At 29.7% G+C, this 18,524-nt stretch overlaps 2 protein-coding genes across 2 annotated transcripts; both read left to right on the top strand.

Annotated features, from left to right (window-relative positions):
• The first annotated feature begins 3,782 nt into the window (after nt 1–3,782).
• On the top strand, nt 3,783–5,614 carry LOC114930813 (pancreatic triacylglycerol lipase-like). Its single transcript, XM_029302648.2, has 7 exons — nt 3,783–3,918; nt 4,007–4,061; nt 4,140–4,285; nt 4,364–4,606; nt 4,902–5,102; nt 5,246–5,402; nt 5,512–5,614. The coding sequence occupies exons 1-7, from the start codon at nt 3,843–3,845 to the stop codon at nt 5,546–5,548; spliced, it is 915 nt and encodes a 304-aa protein (XP_029158481.1). The 5' UTR covers nt 3,783–3,842; the 3' UTR covers nt 5,549–5,614.
• Nucleotides 5,615–7,616: 2,002 nt separating this feature from the next.
• Nucleotides 7,617–10,158, top strand: LOC114930812 (phospholipase A1-like). The gene is made up of 7 exons (XM_029302647.2): nt 7,617–7,787; nt 7,868–7,925; nt 8,001–8,146; nt 8,229–8,504; nt 9,281–9,481; nt 9,772–9,922; nt 10,016–10,158. Exons 1-7 carry the CDS (start codon nt 7,712–7,714, stop codon nt 10,047–10,049), a joined length of 942 nt encoding a protein of 313 aa, XP_029158480.1. The 5' UTR covers nt 7,617–7,711; the 3' UTR covers nt 10,050–10,158.
• Nucleotides 10,159–18,524: the final 8,366 nt, after the last annotated feature.

Genomic DNA, 18,524 nt, shown 5'->3' with positions numbered 1-18,524 from the left:
AGATGACGGATGTAAAAATGAATATATTGAGTCACTATATATAAATATTTAATTTGGCTACGGAGCATGTATCTATACATGAGTATATATATCTACGAAAGATTGAAAGTATGATTAGATTTTTCATGTGTATAACGATGCAAACATTTAAAGTGTAAGACAGGCAATTAGAGCCAAATCGCGGATGACAGTGCGTTATCCCAACGAAACTACTGGCTCTTATTGCCTGTCTTGCACTTTAAATTTATATTTATGTTATATTACAGAGCCTTGTTAAACTCTTAATTGATGCAAACATTATTTTTCAGAAATTTATATCTCGCAAATAAAATAATAATGTAACTGAAAAGAAGAATTGAGATGACGGATGTAAAAATGAATATATTGAGTCACTATATATAAATATTTAATTTATAAATTGTTTATTTTATTTATTTTATTTAAAGAGCGTTGCATACAATTGCATAGCAATGGAATTTACAGAAAATGTATATATTAATTGACAATTTTATGAATATTTTAATAAAGTCCTCATGTCAAAAGTTGATAATATATAAAAACACATTATATAAGTATGATATAATGGGTTAATTAAAAGCCTAGTTTGAATTAAGCCTTTATTGAATTGTACATTTCGGTTTTATATTCAAAACCATCTTCAGCAACTGTCAAAATACATTTACATAGATTAAGTTGATTATAGAATCAAATACGCAAATATCGATTAAATTCCGCAATTAAATGAATACATACATACATAATCAAAATAATAATGCGTGCGTCTTTTATTCATACTGAAAGTCCCGGAGATACGTTTAATTTAATCATTTAATGAATGTAAATGTATTTTAACAGTTGCTGAGTTGATTCGAATTCAAAACTGAAACATACAACTCAATAAATCACATTTATACAAGAAAAATATTTTGCGCATTATTTTACTTGCGCTTTCAATTGGCCGGTTATTATTTATTCGCGATAGTTAATATTTAGAGTCTTTCTTTTCGTTACATTAGATAAGATTTCAGCGTAAGAAAAATGAAAACACTTGATTAAAAAGCAACTTTATAACGTTATTTTTCTTCCATGCTTGCAAGTAAGAAATTATTATAAAAAAAAAGATTTTATTTTTTATTGTTGTATATATATTATATTCGTATGGTATTTATATATAAATATCTTGTTAAACGGAACTCTTCTGGGCCTTGTTTATTGACAAATAAATTTTTTTCTGTCATAAATAATCTAAAAGTAAGCAACCATACTTGTATCTTTTGGCACCAAACATAGGGATAACTGTGATAAATTGTTAAACGAGTATTTAAGCGTCTATGCAGAAATATCACGTTGAAAAGATATTTCCGGATCTTGTTTCTGAATGAATAATGATATTCTTTTTCTATCGTAAGAGGTCCCAAGACATACCGCTATGCTTGTAATTTTTGTATAGAATTTTGTGTGCATGTATGTACTATATATTCTTAGATATACCATAAAAAAAAATAAATATATTTGAAAACAAATTCAATTATTTCGTCCGATATATCTCAACTAGTTATATTTCTCGTATTTACGGCATATCGGGGAATTGAAAGAGAGAACGAAATTATGGTGCGAGCTTTCAGCTCCCGATACCAAAGATATGATAATCCCGTTTGTTCGCTTGTGCCCATCGCTACCTACAGCAAACTCTCGTAAAATCTCGTCCGTGAAGAACGCGGTGTGCGAGCGTAGATCAAATTAGCCATGGTCGCACGCTATTCGCGGATGCTAGCAGAGTGCCATCGACGATCGCGATGCAATTGCAATTCCGAAAGAATGCATTACGAGAGCATGCGCGTGTTATCCTTCGAGCTTATCCGGTGATATCGATCATAAGTTTGATCGCAACACGCTGAAACGCGATAAAAACGATCGACTTTAATCTCTGTACCGAGCGCACTGCATCATATGCAGGCTGAACGGATCGCACTTGTGCATCACGTATGCACTGTTCGTGTATTCATCTACTTGTACGCGCGTATACAAGGTGCTCCACTGATATCTCGGTATTTCGTTAGATTTTCTTCAAACCGTTGTAAGTTGAGATTTTGATAAGAAAACATCGGAACAATATTAAAATTGCATCTTTTCGATATAAGATGATGAACTGGAATATTAATTAATTAGCTACTGAACGAAGTATATTAATATGTGGAAGATTTACTAAAACATTAAAAATTTTATTACGAAAGGTGATGATTACAATATAAGTTTAATCTCGACAATTTTACAACATTATTTTATATCGTTATCTATAATTGAAAAGCGAGCTTTCTTAATCGACGAGACACCCCATAAATGAGCGAGAAACTGGCGTGATATCACAACATCGGGTTGCAGACATTTAAGCCTATCAGAGTATAAGCCGGTAAGAGTGAAAGATGCGCTGATATTCCGGATTTAAAGTGTATTCGTTACGCACTATTATTAATATACGTGATGTATTTACCACGTAGGAATATATTCGTATGTTAGTTAAGCCTGCCAACGCCTACAGGAAAACCTTTACATATCCGTAAAGAAGGCTAGTTGCGACAGAGAGTTAATTAACGTAATTGTTAGTGCCAACGGAAGCGCGACAGATAATTCTTCCGTGTGTAAGTTGCAAGATTCGCTTTAGAATTATTGTGTCGTAAAGTTCTAGAGCGGATGCGATATTCATTTTTTTTTAAATTTTGATAGCAACATCGGATAAATGGAAATCATATCTTACGTAAAATATTTCAGCCTTCGCTTCGATTCTAACTAGAAAAGATATATTTGGTTTTTTGTTCTTATGTTTTTGATATGTTTTTGGACGGATTAATGGTTTATATTATACATTTTAACAAGTCGCTTTTATCTATTTATACTTTGTCTACTTTGCATGGTATAAGTGCATACAAAAATAAAATGTTGATTTACATAATATTTGCATATATAAGACTAATGTATAAAACATAAAAATATTTTAGATCGTTTAGATAAAATTAATATCTTATATTTCAGATTTATATTAAGCATATACATATATTTAAAATTCTATTTTTATGCAATTTTTTCGTTGATGTGATTATTGTGTATTATGAAAATATGGTTTTTAACAAGAACAAAAAGAAATGTAAAATAAATTATAATGTAAGTATATATAAAATGTAATGTGATTATGTAAAATGTAAATTTTTATGCAACTAGTAATATACATAATATACGTAATATAATTTCAATTTATTGAAATGTCAGAGTATATCGATAAGAAAAATTCTGACGAAAAAAATTTTTCGTTTTAAAATTAAAATCAAATTATGAAATGACGAATCTTTAAAATTTATTGCTTATGCAAGTTCAGAATTGTATAAAACTTGACTAATTCTAAGGTTAACATGTACTTCTTATTATAAGTATTTAAAATTATCTTTGATAATTCTTCATGCTAAAACATTACAACTCAAAAATAGCAAAATTTATAACTCAGAATGCATTATTTTACAAGGCTAGAGCATGTATAATTAGCGCGAATTTAATATTATATTATTATCATTTTTTTGTAATTCATTTTTTTTATACTTGTGTGTTTAAAAAGTAGCCATCATTAATTAACACGTGCACGTGAATTAATGAGACGCGAGTTTTTTTATTTTTTATTTTTTATTTATTCATCTTTATGGTTATCTACCTTGCGTTTCTTGACGTAGAGTGGAGATGGCATTGATATATATTGCGTTAGCATCGGTATTCTCGTCTACAGAGAAGATCCGCACAATAGAGAGTACATATTAAAAATATAGACGGATTTTTTACAGTTTGTGAAGATTTCCGAAATGTTAACTATTGTGTATTTTTACCTTCTGTTATTTCTCGTGACAAAAGTAATATGCGTCGAAGGAACATGTGACTGTAAATACATGTTTTAATTTCTACATGTATTATTAATATTACGTGAATATTAAGAGTGCGTAATGTGTGTGGATATTATTGTTTATAGGCAGTCAACCAGATTCCAACTTTGCGACTGGTGTCAATCTCATTTATTATAAATGGTTTGTATTTGTGTGGAAGAGTATCTTAAAATAATAATTATCAATAATAATTAGAATAAATATTCACGCTAAATACAGCAATAACGAGACCCCTGCAACGATCACCTATCCTATCACAGCTCCAGAAGGATTGTTAAACGTGTTAGAAGATAAGCGGACAATCTTTTACATATTTGGATATTTACAATATCCAGAATACGAAGATGTTAAGTTAATGACGGAAGGTATCGAATTTAACATGCACAAATAAATAATTATTAAATTAAAGAGAAATACAATAAGTATTTTTTTTGTATTATCAGCACTCTGTTATAATAGAACGGACAATGTTGTGTTACTCGATTGGAGTAAACATTCCAGAAACACTTACGGAAGAGCCTTCCAAAACGGCGAAAAAGTAGGCAGTTTGTTCGCTAAAAGTATTCAACTGCTTGTTAATAGTGGCCTCGATGTATCAAAAATTTATATTGTCGGACACTCTTTGGGTGCCCATATAGCTGGTTTTGCTGGTAAATGCAATGACTTTGTGATACCTCGCATCACAGGTGATTAAATTAAATTTGAAATTTTCACATCTAATTTTTTTTATTGATGCAGATAGTAATAATGTGTGAATATATATATATATATATATATATTAATATGCAAATAAATTAGTAAATTATTTTATTTTGATTATTAATAATTTTTGCATATAAACAATCAGTGGTAAGTAACTCATAATTTTTTTATCAGGTTTTTGTTTATAAGAAGATAAGAATTAATCCAGGAAAAAATCTGCAATCTAACATTATATTTTAACATCATTGTTTTCGTTTCAAAATTATCTTTTATTTATAGGATTGGATCCTGCAAATCCTGTCTTCTATCCTTTAGGATGCTATCTCACATCCACAGATGCACCATGGGTCGATGTCATTTATACAGATATGGGAGGATATGGTACTTTTGAATGTGTAGGAACAGCAAATTATTACGTAAACGGTGGCAGTCGTCCTCAGCCTGGTTGCATGTTTATTGGCGCATTATTAAGCCAGACTGGTAAGAATCGGAACGATTGAATATACCATTATTAATTCTTTACAAATCAGTATTCGTTGCTTATAATACAGTACAAAGAAATTTTGATACAAACATTTAAATTACCAATATTTTGATCCAAATATTTATTCTGTTATTATTAGATGTTTGCAGTCATCAAAAGTCAGTCAAACTGTATGCAGAATCGAAACGAGACCCTACAAAATTTATTGCAACACAGTGTCTTTCCTATGCTGGTTATACAAAAAATAACTGCAAAGACAACCTGCAGACTAACGTTGGATATAATTCATCAAATGTGTAAGATAATTAATATTTTATTACTTAGTTATTTCTCTAATAAGTATAATTTAAAATTTATTTTTATACATTAACAAAAAATATTGATCTATATGACAACTTCTTGCAGATGCGGATTATTTTATTTACGTACAGGAGTTTTATGAGAACAACTTACATTTACACATATATGTTTATTCATAAATGTAATTAAATAATTTAATCGAAATGATAAATTATATTACATATTAAAAACGATCTAAATAAACTACGAAGTCATTTGTTTTATCCTATAATTTTTTAAAAAATAAATCACACAATATTAATATCATTATTTTTATTAGCTACAATAACTCATTCTATATCACTTGACCTATAAAATTTTAAAATTATTTTGTTATTAAAAACAAATCAGTTTAATAATTTAAAACTATAATATTTTTTCTATAACAGAAATACATATATATTCATACGTCAAAATTAAAATATTCTTGAAAAGTTAGTTAAAAAATAATATCTTGTATGTCAAATATTTTTGTTAACTATATATATTTGAAATTCTGTTCTCTGGCTATACAATTTTTTGTAACAATTTTTCTGTTTTTCGTTTATACAATTTTTTTGGACAATTTTTCCATTTACGTGCATATTGCGTATTATGAAAATATGGCATGATTTTAACAAGAGCAAAAGGAAAGTTGAGAAGTTAAATTATAGTATATATAAATGCGTAAGCGTAAACGTTCATACGTTACGTGACTGACGATATATATGTATAATATATATGTGATACAATTTCAATTTTTATGGAAATGTATACCAATAGTATATGCCGACAAGAAAAATCTGATCTTATTTCTTTATTAATCTTTCTGGAATTGCACTTTTATTTTTTTACTTGTTCTCCCACGTAATTACGTTTATCTATAAGCAAATTAATAATATATATCGTTTTTTTGCTTGGCAATCGTAATAATTTAATTAATGCTACATTAAATCTTTTTCCTTTTCTTTTTTCAAAGTATAGTTATTGCAAGTTTCTTTTTTTTCAAAGTACAGTTATTGCAAGTTTCTTTTTTCCTTTCTAACTGAGTAGTCGAAACCACTCAATCGCAAAATTAATAAACACATTCATCAGATTTTAACAATTATATACGATAATAATAAAAAATATAATTTTTTAATATACTTAACTTTCAATAGACTAAGTCCTTGATACATACAACATCGCGAAAAAAGGGCAACAATATACTATCGAAAGGTCTTCGATACACGCGAATGCACTGCAATACATTCGAGAATCGATTAAACATGTCTTTTTTATCAATAGGAAAGGGATAATGCAATGAAAGAACTTATGTCTTGTAACTAACCTGCGTTGCGCCCAATGCAAGCTCAACATTTTGCTCTCTCCCTTAAATATCCATAATAAAAATATTAAATTTCTGAACTAAAAAAGATGTTCATTTACTGCAAATAAATATATCTCTTTTACCAATTTTTTCATTCTTTTTCAAACTTTTATCGTCTTAATTATATCTCCCTAAAACTTGCATATTTGTGCGAGGATGCCGCTCTAGTGACGACAATAGAACAAAGATTATAAATTTTATGACCAATTTCGTAGATTTCGTAAAGATAAGAAAGCAAGAAATATATCAGATCTTTGTTTTAAGATTAAAATAAATTTATGGCGAATCTTAATAATCGTCAAACTTTATTGCTTGTGAGAATTGAATAAAATTTTATTAATTCGAATAAAAGGTTATCAGATATATTATAATTCCTTATAATTTAGTCTCTTTTAAAGTTCGCGTTATCACTAATATTTTCTAAAATGTTAAATTAATTACTTAATACATATGTGTATTTGTATATACAATATATTAATATTAGTGTTTTTAATTATTTTAGAAAAAGCAAATGAGATGATTGTGATGATAATGACATATAATATATTAATATTAAACTCGCGTTAATTGTACATATTATTATTTGATTCTAGCCTCGTGATACAATGCATTCTGAGTAATAAATTTTGTAATAAATTGTGATATTTTAGCATGAAAAATTTTTTTAAATAATTTTGTTTTTTTCTGTCATTTATGATTTTTCATATTTGTGCGTTTAAAAGCATCATAAATGTTCACGGATTAAGAGATGCGCGTTTATTTATTTATCTTTAGTTATCAATCTTCTGATATGTGTGGAAGTGGCACTATATATTACGTTAGTATCGACTTTCTCGTGTATAGAGAAGATTTGCACGATAGAGAATACATATTAGAAATATAGACGGATCTTTTATAATTCGTGGGAATATTTTCAAAATGTTGACTACTATTGTGCATTTTTACTTTTTGTTAGTTGTCGTGACAACAGCAACATGCGACGAAGACTGGAATTGTAAATACATTCTTTTTTCTACATTTATTAACATTACGTGAATATTTACGAGTGTGTACTCTGTGTATATTATTTTACAGATTTTGGCGAGCCAAGTTCAAATTTTGCGAAAGATGTCAATCTCATTTATTATAAATGGTTTGTATTTGTGTGGAAGAGTATTTTAAAATAATAATTATCAATAATTAGAATAAATATTCACGTTAAATACAGCAATAACGAAACCCCTGCAACAATCGCCTACCCTATCACAGCTCCAGAAGGATTGTTAAACGTGTTAGAAGATAAGCGGACAATCTTTTACGTATTTGGATTTTTACAATTCCCAGAAGACGAAAATGTTAAGTTAATGATGAAAGGTATCGAGTTTATATATTAAACAAATAGACCATTATTAAATCAAAGAAAAATACAATTAAGTTGATTTTTTCCCATTATCAGCACTCTGCTATGGTAGAACGGACAACATTGTGTTACTCGACTGGAGTAAATATTCTATCATTTCGACTGAAGTAAAAATTCTAAACGTTCTTTACCCGATCGCCTTTTTACGCGCTCACGGAATAGGCAAATTGTTCGGTCAAAGTATACGACAGCTTGTTAATAGCGGCCTTAATGTATCGAACATTTATTTGGTTGGATACTCCTTGGGTGCCCACATAGCTGGTATTGCTGCTAGATGCAATAATGATAACTTCACGATACCTCGCATCATAGGTGATTAAATTAAATTTGAAATTTTCATCGCATTTAAATTTTTCTTTTTTGGATTCTATCGAAGTTGTGATAATAAATGATAAATATAATGTGAAGGATCTATGTATATAAAATTAAGAACAATTTAACTTACTACAGTCCGCTATTTTTTAATCTGTTATATAAGTACATATAGAAAGCATTTAACTTAATATAATTCGCTATTTTTTAATCTGTTATATGTATACATATGTTACATGTACAAAGTGTTCAATTTAACGGTCTGCACAATTTTTGATGTTTCAGAGAATTAAAAAAAAAATTAATATAGAGAAAATTAATCTGTTTTACACAAGCTACTGCATGCAATAAAAAACTTTGAAAAAGTTTTTTTCATAAAAAAATCAATGCCACTTTGAATTTTTTAAATAGAACTATCATATCTTTTTTTTTATGTAAATCGATTGTCTTTTATATAAATAGATCCTTAATATTCCACAATATTTTCACAATAATTATATATATTATATATTTTTATTATTACATATACATATATATATTAGTAGAAAATATTAGTAGAAAAAAGTGTAAGTACACATACATAAAATTAATATTTAGATATATCAGAGCAAATCATTAATTTTATTTTTATTATTAATAAATATACATAATCAAAGGTTTAGTAATTTATAAATTTTTATCAGGTCTTTATTTATAAGAAAATAAGAATTAATTCATGAAAAAAATTGCAGTTTGATATTGTGTTTTAAAATAATTGTAAAATTATCCTTGTTTAGGATTGGATCCTGCAAATCGTGCATTCTCTTTGGGATTGGGATACTATCTCAGATCTACAGATGCAGCATGGGTAGATGTCATTCACACAGATATGGGACGATATGGCACTTCTTTCCGCAGTGGAACAGCGGATTATTATCCAAACAATGGCAGATGCCCTCAACCTGGTTGCTCTCCTGGCATACCATTAACCCAGAGAGGTAAGAATCAAAGCGACTAATATGCTATTATTAATTCTGTACAAATCAGTATTCTTTATTTAATATATTACAAACAAATGATATTTAAAATATCATATAAAATTTGAAAAAGTTATAATTTGTCAACTATGATCGATCACTGTTTAACAAATGTTTTGAAAAATTAATTCGCGGAGAATCTGCGTGTGTACATGATGTTACAATGTTGAATCCACATCTCGGCACAAATCTACAAAGATTTAAATTACATATAAATATTTTGATCCAAACATTTATTCTGTTATTATTAGATATTTGCTGTCATCAAAAATCAGTCGTACTGTATGCAGAATCGAAAATGAATCCTACAAATTTTAGTGCCACACAGTTTTTCTATTGTCCCATACTACTTATATGCAAACGCAAAGTGGAGATTAATTTTGGCTATGGTGCATCGAAAAGGTAAGACGATAATTAATATTTTATTTTAGTTATTTTTAAGAATAATGTAAAAATTATTTTTATATAATAATAAAAAATATCAATTTCTTGCAGAATCGGATCATATTATTTCGACACTACACCATAGAACTTTATAAAGAGAACTACTTATTAAATTTATACATTTATATATTCTTAAATAAATGTAATTAAATAATTTCAAGAAATAATAAATTGATTATATTATACACATTAAATGATCTAAATGTACGGAGTTACTTTTTGACTTTTAACTTCTTTAAAAATTACTCACAAACACAATATCAATTTCAACATTTTTATCAGCCTTAATAACTAATAACAAATATGACATACTTCTTAAATTTTTTAAATATTTTATTATTTCAAAACCAATCCAGTTTAATATTTAAAAATATATAATTTTTTTTCTATGACAGAAATACGTATATAAATAAATACAATATATCTATACGTCAAGGTAAAATTATTTTTAGTTTTAATAATAAATTATTTTTACTCGAATTTTGACAATCAGAAAAGTAACTTCGGCGAATCAGTATGTGAGCGTGACATAATCTGTAATTGTTCTGCCATGAAATAGCTGTAAGCATCGAGCTATTATTATTTACGAGACACCTTCGTATTTATGTTAATGATTGGTCTAATTTCGTGTCGGATTGTAAGTAGAACAGCACGATCTCAGCGAAATCAACAAGTAATCATCTACGCTGCAACTATTAGCGTTTTCTTTTTCGAAAAACTATTCAACAACTTCGATATTATTCGAAGTGTTTGTCTTAATCTATGATTTTCAATGAAAAAGATGAGAGGAAGCGAAACGTGGCAGTCCTCACAAATACATTTCTACACGGAGAGAATTTTCTCTTAGTTTACCCCGTAAAAAATCATGGTAATCGTGAAATAATATGGTATTGGAAGAATTTTATAACAGTTTCCCTGATTAATATTTACCACAATAAAAAATATTAATAGTGTAGTAAATTTTATTATGCACATAATAAAATTCGCACATATTTTATATCTTATTGTGGTAGATATTCATATTTTTTATTGTGGTAAATATTAATCAGAAAAATTCTTATACAATTCTTCCAATACTATATATTGTACATGATTTTCAAGGTAAATTCTAAAAGAAAATTCTCTCTGTGTAATAACTAATAACTATATAATATTCTAAAAATCAATTTCTATATTTATCCCGCGCGTGCGCACGAGCATATATCTACGATTTTTTTCCTACAACTATTTATACGTAATTACAAAGTTGTGTATTTAATCGGACAAGATATCTCGTACTACGTGCAGATTATATTAACCCGTCATAATTACTTTTCACGTTGTGCGCAATTTCACTAAATCCAAGGCCGCATGGCATAAATATACTTGCTTTTAGCACAGAATATCGTCACTAATTCTGGCCTAATGAGAACTCAAGCAGATCATTCTGATTACTAGCGGGCGACATATGTTAGAATCACAGAAAATAAATCATGCTTAGCTGAATGACGAAGTTTATCTTGTTTTCTCTTTCTTTCTCTCTTTTCTTGAGGAAAGAGTAGAATTTACAAAGTAGAATAAAGCGTAACTTTCGAGCGATACTTACTTAATTGAATCTTTATACCATATGTGTGATATATCATTAGCGCAAAAGAGAAATGTATTTCATATAATGTATGTGAATATATAGATGTGTTACTGTTTTTTGTCGTTTATATATAAATATATATATATATATATATATATATATATCATTATATATATTAAGATTTTATTTAAAGTTTTAATTATTCATAAACTTTACTTTATTTTCTATGACAAGCATTATCGCTGCATATGAATGAGCTTGAGATAACTTAATAATTGAAATTATTGTAAAATAAATATTACAAGTAAGTATAACTAAATTTTCGAGTTTACAAATATTATTAGAGTCGAGAGAAAAAATAACTATACGAGATAATTTTTAAATATATATGCAGGCACTGCACCAATGCAGTTTCTAAAAGATACAGTTATGGAGAGTAAAAGTGTGCTTCTTCGAATATATTCTACGGCATTGAAAACAAATAGTGTGTCTGCATTCCTCTGTCTGTCGCGATCAAATACGTTGCCTTTGTTTCAGATTTATAAATGGCACTTCCGCCCACGTTTTGTATATGCATGTATAAGAAACTATGAGTCAATTTATACATATGGTTGGCTGACGCACAAACGATAGATTATAATTTCATATCGAACACTGATCGTCATGAATTATTGATACAAATTGTTTCCATCCCTCGATGGATGATTCGCACGCATTCCGCAGACATCCCCGAAAGGTATCATTATTATAGGATCTCAAATGCTCAGTCGACGTTTTATAAAATAGGATATAGGTCTGAATATTAACATTGTGAAATAGACGATACTAATATTAAAAGTTATCGTCCACATTAGAATATTAATAATAAATATATATTACTTTAACGTCACCTTAGAATGTTGAAGAAATCTTTTGTACATTTTTCGGATCTCCAAACTCTTATTTTTCAAATTTGCTCTGTCTGTATTTTTGTCCTAATTATAAATACATAAATACGAAATTTATCTCTGGCATGTGATTACACATTAGTTTTGAGCAACATTTTTTTTATTCTATCGTGTATCGTCCTATAGAAAATTCCCTGGTTTAGTGAACACGCAGAGACGAAGTAATTTCAAGTCAGAAGCTGGCAGGAAGATAAGCAGACTCTTTTCGATTTTAGTATCATTAGCGGCAAATTAAAAGCCGACCCTCAAAAACCCGAATGGAATTCAGAGCGGCGCATTGCGCACGCAAACGAATTCCAATTGTAAATCGATAAAGCGGTACGATCTTGAACGGTAATATAAAATGAGAGAATATTCTCTTGAAATATAAAAAATATTAAAAAATATATAAATATAATAATATAAATATAATTATATATTTATATAATTAAATATAAAAAATATATAAATATTCTATTCGAAATATATATTTCGAAGAGATTTTATACATAATTTTTTCATTTTATTTCTTTTTCTTCCTTCTCTTTTCTGTCCCATCACGCTTTGTATATACATTTATTGCATTGAATCTTTTATGTAGAAACTAGAAAGAAAGAAGAAAGATTGTTTCACGTTTAATGAATATTTTACTCTCATAAATTTGTCTTTTAATTACAATAAAATCAGTATTATAGTCTAATTTGATTATACAAAGGTTTAATTTTAATTTAATTTGCAAATTAGAATTAGATGATTGTTTCGATAAATTAATAGATTTAATAATTTGTCGGCCTTTTCGAAATCGCACAGATAATACAGAGAAGATGATTCGCGGCCTTGAGATAGAATATGACAGAATAAAGTCGGGATTTTCTTTTTCATTGCACCCGTCTCGTAATGAAGATCGTGTCGAACATCTGTTATAACAAGCGTACCACGATATATCACACGAAGATTGTACGAAGATCATCCCCTTATGATTTATTACACATTATGCTTGAGCATTATCGGACTTCGCATCACGGCGCCTCACATGATGTCCATCAAGGAGCGATAATTAAAAAGAAGAGGGCTTAAATCGCTTGGACGTGCACGAGATCGGCCATCTGCTTCGCGCAATTGGGATAAGAATGGTGTAAGTCATGCTTACTAAGAGATATCACCGTCGAAACATCGAGTGCTCGTATGTAACGATCGTATTTGTAAGTCTGCATTAACACTTACTTTTTATACTTACTTATTTAGTAATTGAAAAATGAAAGTTTCTCCAACGAGTTTTTAAAGAAATGTTTAAGCAAAACCATAATTTATTACGACATTTTACATAACGCTAAATATAGCGCCAATCTTGAATCAAATGCTGAATAAAAATTTAGCACGAATCTATTTGAATGAATAATATAATAAGATGGCGATATCTGATTCTTGAAATACGCATAAACATTTTATTTTTAATCTTCTCTTTAAAATCTTTTGATTTATATAACACTTGAAAAAGATAGATGGTCCCATAATTTAATTAAGAGAATAGATTAACTCAAAATTGAAAAATATTTTTTCAAAAATCATAAGATTAGAGGACGTAAAACGACATACTTAATTTTGTTCCTAAGACTATTCATGTGATTTTAAATGCTTCGCTTGGTTGTTCCAGAGCGATACAGTTCTAATTGCGTAAGGTTATTATCGGAATAATGCCGAATTAATCATTGCAAGAGACGTGAGAGAGAGAGAGAGAGAAAGTCGATGCAACTGACAACGAGAGAAAGATAGATGGATAAATAGAGAGAGATAGAGATAGGAATATATAGATAGATAAATAGATAGGGGCAAAAAGAAGGAGAGAGAACTTGGCTCGCTTCTTTAAAAGATATATTTCTTTGATCTCGACTTTTGTCCCGTTTCTTGCCACCCTTCTCACTTTGCAACCGTGAAGAGCTCAAGACCGGTTAATCCAGATTAACTTTGAGTCCGAGCACATACACACATGTGTATATGTATTGTACATATTGATAGATGTATACGTGGGGTGTAAAAATTTCACGCGTGTCTAGACAGCTTCTACTTCCCGCAGGAAGTCCCTTTCTTACAATCTTACTACGTTTTACAAGCCGCAGCTTTAATCGCATTTATGTGTTTATGTGAATAAGTAGCTATGCACATTTTTCGGTCGTGTTTTAGAGCCATAATTTTGCGCTCGACAGTAAATCCTGCACACATCCGTCTTTCTATGTCCTCTTATAATTATCAATAACATTATTATATAATTTCTAAATTTTTTTTTAATGTTACTTTATATGTACATATATATTAATAAATTAATTGTAATGTTCTTATGTAATGTGTATGTTAATTATAATTATAAATTGTAAATATAAATTGTATAACACTATACATATACAGAGCTCCACATATAATACATATTTATTATAAAACAATTCTTTTTCATCGGTTCTTTATCCAATTATGCAATTATAATATTATGTATAGAAGACAATTTCTTGTTTTTAATTTTAATGAGATTTTAACGAAAATAATATCTATTCCTATATTAATTATAATGTTAAGATTTCTTTATTTGATCTCAAAATAATTAATTTTTTTATGAGAAAATTCAACAGAATTTTATTTATACTAGAACAACACAAGCGCGTTCAAATTCGGAAAATGTGAACAATGATATTTTATAGGTTTCGACGAGTTCTATAGTTCTGTAGCATTAGTTCCGACTGCAAGCTGTCACAAAATATAAATTTAATCCAAAAAACTCGAATTTTTGAATATATGATAAGCTAGCTGCCGTATTAACCAATTAAAAAATGAAATGGTTTGTATCTAAAATTTTTAATTTTTTATTATTAAATTGAGGACCAATTCATAGACGTATTCCCATACTTTGAAGCCCGCTTTTTCATTTTTGAATTAGTTATTTATTATAGACATTTATGACGATAACTTGATTTATCCATGAATTTTAAGAATTACATAATTGTCTAAAAAATAATCCTAAGTACTTTTATGGGTCAGTATTCTTTAGATAATTAATGCACGTGCCCAGGACTGTACGAGAATTATTTTAAAATAAACAAAATGCTCGAAATACGTCCAGCATATCATATATTCGAGAATACGAGTTTTTTGCGTTAAATATATATTTAGTGGCAGCCTACGGTCGGAACAATGCTACAGAACTTAAACCTCGTCGAAACCTATAAAATTTCATTGTTCAAATTTGGAAAACGTGAAATGATATGCTAACTTCGTTTAAACGTTAGCCATATATATATAAATTATCGCTTTAAATAACTTTAACTATTTAAACAATGAAATGGCTTGTTTCAAAAATTTTGAAATTTTTTATTATCAAACTGAGGACCAATTCATAGACATATTCCCATATTTTGAAGCCAGATTTGTCATTTTTTTAAAATGGTTAAATTTTCAAAAAAGTTTAATTGCACGATTACAAATGACGTCCTCAGGACTTTATTACGCATTTCACTGATCGATGCATGCATTATGCGTCATTTGTGGACTCATAGATTTTTGCAGCCCTGACCTGAGTTTTGCACGAAATGACAAACATTGTGACGTGCTTAATCCGCTTTAACGAGAATATACGTGTGATTGACCACGCGAGGATAGGACTACTTTTCGTGCTCGGTCCTTGGAAGTCGGTAACGCGATTACGCGAGATCCCGGTGCGATCCAATCTCGACGATGGGATTAAAGGTAATCGTGAGATGATCGGAACCGCCATTGGGTAATAAATGCAGCACATAATGAACCGCTTTTATCTAGCGAACCCGTTGAAAGCCGCCGCCGTTCGTGAATGTAAATTTATTCTCCATGCGTAACACACCGTGTTGCGTTTTGCCCCTGAGGATAGCGCGAGCTATCGTCGGAATCTCGTTAAAATAAACACGCCATGTCCGGCCACCGAATGAAACTGTTGATAGCTCTAAAATTTTCTTCCATAAAATTTTCTCACACTTATCAAACTTAATATAAGTGTAGCCGAAACATCGTGACGCGAACAGTTAATTATTATTGCAAATTAAATTGAACAAAGAATGACATTATACGTATATATTAATCATTGTTGTTACTATTTAATTTTCTAATCATCTAATTGATATAATATGTAGCTATTTAATCTTATATAAAATATATTAGCATGATAATTATTTTAGATGTACAAGGTCAGACGTGAATTGGAGATTCGCAATATCGAGTTCTGTGTAATATTATAGTATATAGAAAAAATGTACATTAAGCTTTGTTTCGTTATGTATCCTGTATGTTATAATCACAAACTCTGTCGCTCCACGAGGATAATAGACGTGAATGCATAAAAGGGCATCTGTCAAGCGCCAGCAGTGTCCCGAGTTTAAACGAGGCCTAGAAGCGCGCATAATTTAGTTACACTGATATGCATTCATTCGCGAGAGACACTCACTACTTCTCATGGTGAAACAACGAGCATGTTCAGGATCACCATCTAGGGATAAACGACTGGGCAATGTAGTTCTCTCTCATACTCTCGGCGGTCACCAAAACCTGTCCGACACTCTGAGTTGACTTCGACATTTTTCACGGATCGTTCTCGATACCGACCCACGCGCATGAACCACCAGTCCACTTCTTCAAGTGGACCTTTTCCAAGGTCAGTGACGTGTAGGCTGCTGGAGAACATTGACGAAGTGCACTTTGTTGCAAAAGCACTTGCGAACGTCGCGCACGTCGCATGACGTTTTGACATCGCGATGCGAATGCAATCTCCGACGATGACATTTTTTTCCACATGCGTTAGACATCCATCTCATAAAAATTGCGACATTTCATAAAGTCGGTTTAATGGTCAACGAATTCTATTGTACGTAATGACACTTCTTCTTAAAAATGTGTCTAGCCTTAAAGAACTTGGGAATTATTATGATACTTTAATAACTATCATTTATATATATTGATCATTAGAACCAAATTAATTTTTTTTTGTTAAATTTGTTATTAAAGTTAAATAAAAATTTATTTAAAAAAATATTTTCAATGCAATAAAAAGGACGTATAACTTTTAAGAATTAACTGAACGATATCGATTGATATCGTAACGTGATTTCGAATATATTCGTACGAGCGTGGGAAATCATGACACGCGTGATGTGATCGGTTGATTAAATTATAATCTAAATCGTATGCACACATCTCGCGTGCCGGATGAGCGAGCTGATCGAAGCTGGAGAAAACGTTAATTAAGTCTAATGGCGTTCGGATTTGCGTACGGTTGCGACGCGAGAAACGTAAGACGCACACGTTTGTCGTGCACACGATGCGCAATGATCTCTATAAGGCGTCGTTCCCGATATTAATGATGGCAACGCATCCCTAGTAATGAACACATGGGCGACTTGTCCCGCCCACGTGCGAGAGAGCCGCAACATAGTCGGACGATTCCGCACCGTAATGCGTGGATTGGTCTCTCGTGGATTTGCACAACGAGGTTATTGATTGCTGCCGGATCCAGAGTTCATCATTAAGCTCTGAGAGAATCAGAGTCGTTTCAAGTTTGAGTCATGAGATATCGATAGATCTTGAGAAGCAACGAGGATATAACGAGACTTAATAAGAAAGATCATTTTTTTACTGAAATTTAGTGAACATTTTTTGTTTTCTAATAAAATAAATAATTTTTAACACGCATACATATACACGTACATACATTTTGAAAAATTCAGAATCAGAGAAGAATCAAGGATTATCAAAATTAATTTTCTGGGTTATAATAATAGCGTTTTAGATTGGGAAAAATTCATTGGCACTCATTGTCAGTGTCCTATAGACTCGAGTTTGCGCTTGTGTTCCAGTATATATTGTTAATAAAAAACCATTATTGCAAAAAAATTGTTTATTTATAATTAAAATAATTTATTTAAAATTATTTTAATATGATTATCTTCTGTTAGTAACTCAATTTTATTCACTGCAGGTACGTAATTCACATATAGTAAAATATATACTACGTTGCTTTTTATCACGAATTGGTAAAATATCGATATCTGATACGTTC

This window comes from Nylanderia fulva, unplaced genomic scaffold (genome assembly GCF_048542155.1).
Source record: "Nylanderia fulva isolate GAGA-0341 unplaced genomic scaffold, ASM4854215v1 Scaffold21, whole genome shotgun sequence".
Classification (NCBI taxonomy): Eukaryota; Metazoa; Arthropoda; class Insecta; order Hymenoptera; family Formicidae; genus Nylanderia; species Nylanderia fulva.
This window is presented reverse-complemented; position numbering and strand designations above follow the sequence as displayed.